Genomic DNA, 3,233 nt, shown 5'->3' on the forward strand with positions numbered 1-3,233 from the left:
CCACTGATGGACCTCTGCTCCATATGCTTATCTAATTCCCTTTTGAAGCCGTCCATGCTTGTAGCCGCCACCACTTCCTGTGGCAGTGAATTCCATGTGTTAATCACTCTTTTCTATCCAGACTGCTTCACCTTCAGGGCTAGAAACTAAAAAACAAAAAAAGCGCTGAGATTCCCCGACTGGCAAGTTCTGTGCCTCGCTGTCACTCTCGGTGCTTAGTTGCGGAACATACGGAGGCCTAGAAATGGGATTCCCGTTGAAGGATGCTGTTGGAGACATTCATGGCAGACGGCAGTCCCCTCGGATGCTTTTAAGAAGGGGCAGCTCACGGGCTCTGTTCTGTTCCCCCTGCAGGCGGTGGAGGCTGCCCAGTTGGCGGAGGACCTGAAGGTGCAGCTGGAGCACGTGCAGTGTAAGCTGAAGGAAATCCAGACCTGCATGGCCGAGAACCGAGCAGCCAAGGAGAAGGAGTCTTTTAACCTCAAGAGGGCTCAGGTACGGAACGGGGACCACTTCTGTTGTGCCGTGTGGGTGTGTCTGCCAGCTCTGATGCTTTTTGTCAAGAGACTTGTTAGGACTGGGGCTTCTGCGTTGTCTTCTGCCTGCTGTGGTGGTGGGAAAGTGGAAGGAGGAGGAGGAGATTGGATTTATTCTCTGCCCTTCACTCAGAGCGGCTCACAATCTCCTTTCCCTTCCCGTCCCCACAACAGACACCCTGTGAGGTAGGTGGGGCTGAGAGAGCTCTCTCAAGAACTGCCCTTTCAAGGACAGCTCTTGTCAGAACTGTCAGAACTATTGCTTGCCCAAGGTCATCCAGCAGCTGCATGCGGAGGAGTGGGGAATCAAACCCGGTTCTCCCAGATTAGAGTCCGCGCACTTAACCACTACACCAAATCAAATTGCAGCCAGCTTATCGTGACCCAGGCAGGTTTTCAAGGCAAGAGACAAACGGAGGTCGTTTGCTGTTGTCTGGCTCTGCATAGCAACCCTGGGCTTCCTGGGTGGTCTCCCACCCCAGTACTAACCAGGACCAATGTTCCCTCTAAGCTGTGGAGTCTTGTGAGCAAAAATTCTCCTTTGTGAGCTCCTGGCATTAAAGTTGTGAGCATGTGATTTGGCTGCTGCATAAATTAGTTTGTTCTGGAGCCCTCCTTCCTGAGCTGAGACAGAAATGTGTGAGCCGGAGGCTAAAAAACTGTGAGCTAACTCACACTAACTCAGCTTAGAGGGAACACTGACCAGGACTTGACCCTGCTTAGCTTCCAAGACCTGATGAGACTGGGCGAGCCTGGGCCGCCCACCAGCTCATGGCCCTGCGCCTGCTACACGTCCCCCTTCTCCTTTTTGGTCCCATTGATGTGTACCCCCTTCCCCAGGAGGATATCTCCCGCCTGCGGCGCAAGCTGGAGAAACAGCGGAAGGTGGAGGTCTATGCGGATGCTGACGAGATCTTGCAGGAGGAGATCAAGGAGTACAAGGTGAGTGGAGGAGGCGAAGGGTGCTTCTGTCCCCTGGCGCAGCCTCCCCTGGGGAAAGGCGCTCCCGGAAGCCCCAGCCTCACCTCCTCCTCCGGTCTGCCTCCCCAGGCCAAGCTGACCTGCCCCTGCTGCAACACGCGCAAGAAGGACGCTGTCCTCACCAAGTGCTTCCACGTCTTCTGCTTTGAGTGCGTCAAGACGCGCTACGACACCCGCCAGCGGAAGTGCCCCAAGTGCAATGCAGCCTTCGGCGCCAACGACTTTCACCGCATCTACATCAGCTGAGCGCCTGGGGACCTGTTCCCACCTGAGGGGGATCCCCTTCATGGACTCTGCTTGGATCTTGTGGTTCCCTTAAAAAGACCGGCCCTGGGATCCACACAAAATCCACCTCTGCTCTTTCTCCCTCCCAGTTCCCTGGATCTCTTCCCAGAGTTAAGACATCACCATCCGGGGTTCCCTAGAGGGTGGAGCTTTCTCCGTCTCTCTCTGTTTATTTTTCCTCCCTCTCCTGCCTTCCGCTCAGCTTCTTTGCTCCCGAGTCTGCTGTCTTGGGTCCCCATTGGGTATCACTGGATCCCCCTCCTTGTATCTGGAAGAATTTCCTCTGTAAGCTTCTCTTTGACCTTTCCCAGGCAGGCCACTCCCAGTTGCCTCCGGAACTTTTTGTTGTTTTTCTTCTACCGTTTTGAAAACTTTTACGACGCAAGATTCCCAACCTCCGGCTGCTGGCAGCAGTCATGCAGATGAATGGCGCCCTGTTGCAGAAGAGAGTACTTTTCTTTTCTTTTTAATTTTTAAGATACATTCTGTGTGGAGGTTTTTGGAAGTAAAACTTGGGAGGTGGTCTACTCCCGTGAGGTGCCTCCGTGTTCCTCCAATGTTTGTGCCCACGTTCGCTCTGGGGCAGGGTTTGGGGTGGGGTCTTTAGGGTGGGAGGCAGAGGGCCCTGATTTTACAGAATTCGAAGTCCATAGGGAGCATCATGGATCTCACATACACATAGGCAGGCCTGTAGCCAGGATTTTGTGTGGCAAATATTTTCCTGGTGGGGCGGAAGTTCTCAGTGCAGAAAGAAAAGCCGTTTAGCCAACAGAAAGCTGTTCCCAGGATAGATCTCTAAATTGCAAGCTGTCAGCCACTTTAGATGACAGTGCACACCTTTAAAATGTTTTATAATGACTGAAAAAGCATTTACAGGATAAATTCTTGTGGGGCTTTATAAAAATTAATTCTTAGGATGTCGGAAGTGGATAGAGATCCCTAGTAATAGAACTCGGAGGCCCTCAGATTGGTGGGCAAATGGATTCAAAATGAGCAAAAGTGAGTACTACTTTGCTCCATGAGTAATTGTGGCATTTATGGGCAGTAGGCATGATGACAACCTGAAGCATAGATGGTTCTAAAATGGGATCAGACAGATTTAGAGAGAGGTCCCTCTGGCCTGGATGTCCAATCTCATCAGATTTCAGAAGCTAAGCAGGGTCGGCCCTGGTCGGTACTTGGAGGGGAGGCCACCGAGGAAGCCCAGGGTTGCCACAGAGAGGCAGGCCATGGCAAACCGCCTCTGAACATCTCTTGCCTTGAAAACCCTACAGGGTTGCCATAAGTCGTGTGCATTTGACAACACTTTTCACCGCCTTCTGGCTACTTGCCATGATGACTAGGGAAGCTCCACATCCAGAGACAGTAAACATCTGAATGCCAATGCTAGAAAGCAATATTGAGGGGGGGGGGAGTTACGGTTAGGGTCTT

General features: G+C 52.3%; 1 protein-coding gene across 1 annotated transcript in view; it reads left to right on the forward strand.

Moving 5' to 3' along the window:
- RNF40 (ring finger protein 40, E3 ubiquitin protein ligase) overlaps positions 1–2,344 on the forward strand; it is a 25,232-nt gene extending 22,888 nt beyond the window's left edge. The window contains exons 18-20 of the mRNA XM_015412153.1: positions 355–495; positions 1,377–1,478; positions 1,587–2,344. Coding sequence (XP_015267639.1) covers positions 355–495; positions 1,377–1,478; positions 1,587–1,763 — 420 coding nt within the window. The 3' untranslated portion in view covers positions 1,764–2,344. The remainder of the gene's footprint in view (positions 1–354; positions 496–1,376; positions 1,479–1,586) is intronic.
- The last annotated feature ends 889 nt before the right edge of the window (positions 2,345–3,233 follow it).

This window comes from Gekko japonicus, unplaced genomic scaffold, assembly GCF_001447785.1.
Source record: "Gekko japonicus isolate JY-2015 unplaced genomic scaffold, Gekko_japonicus_V1.1 scaffold2144, whole genome shotgun sequence".
NCBI classification, from domain to species: domain Eukaryota; kingdom Metazoa; phylum Chordata; class Lepidosauria; order Squamata; family Gekkonidae; genus Gekko; species Gekko japonicus.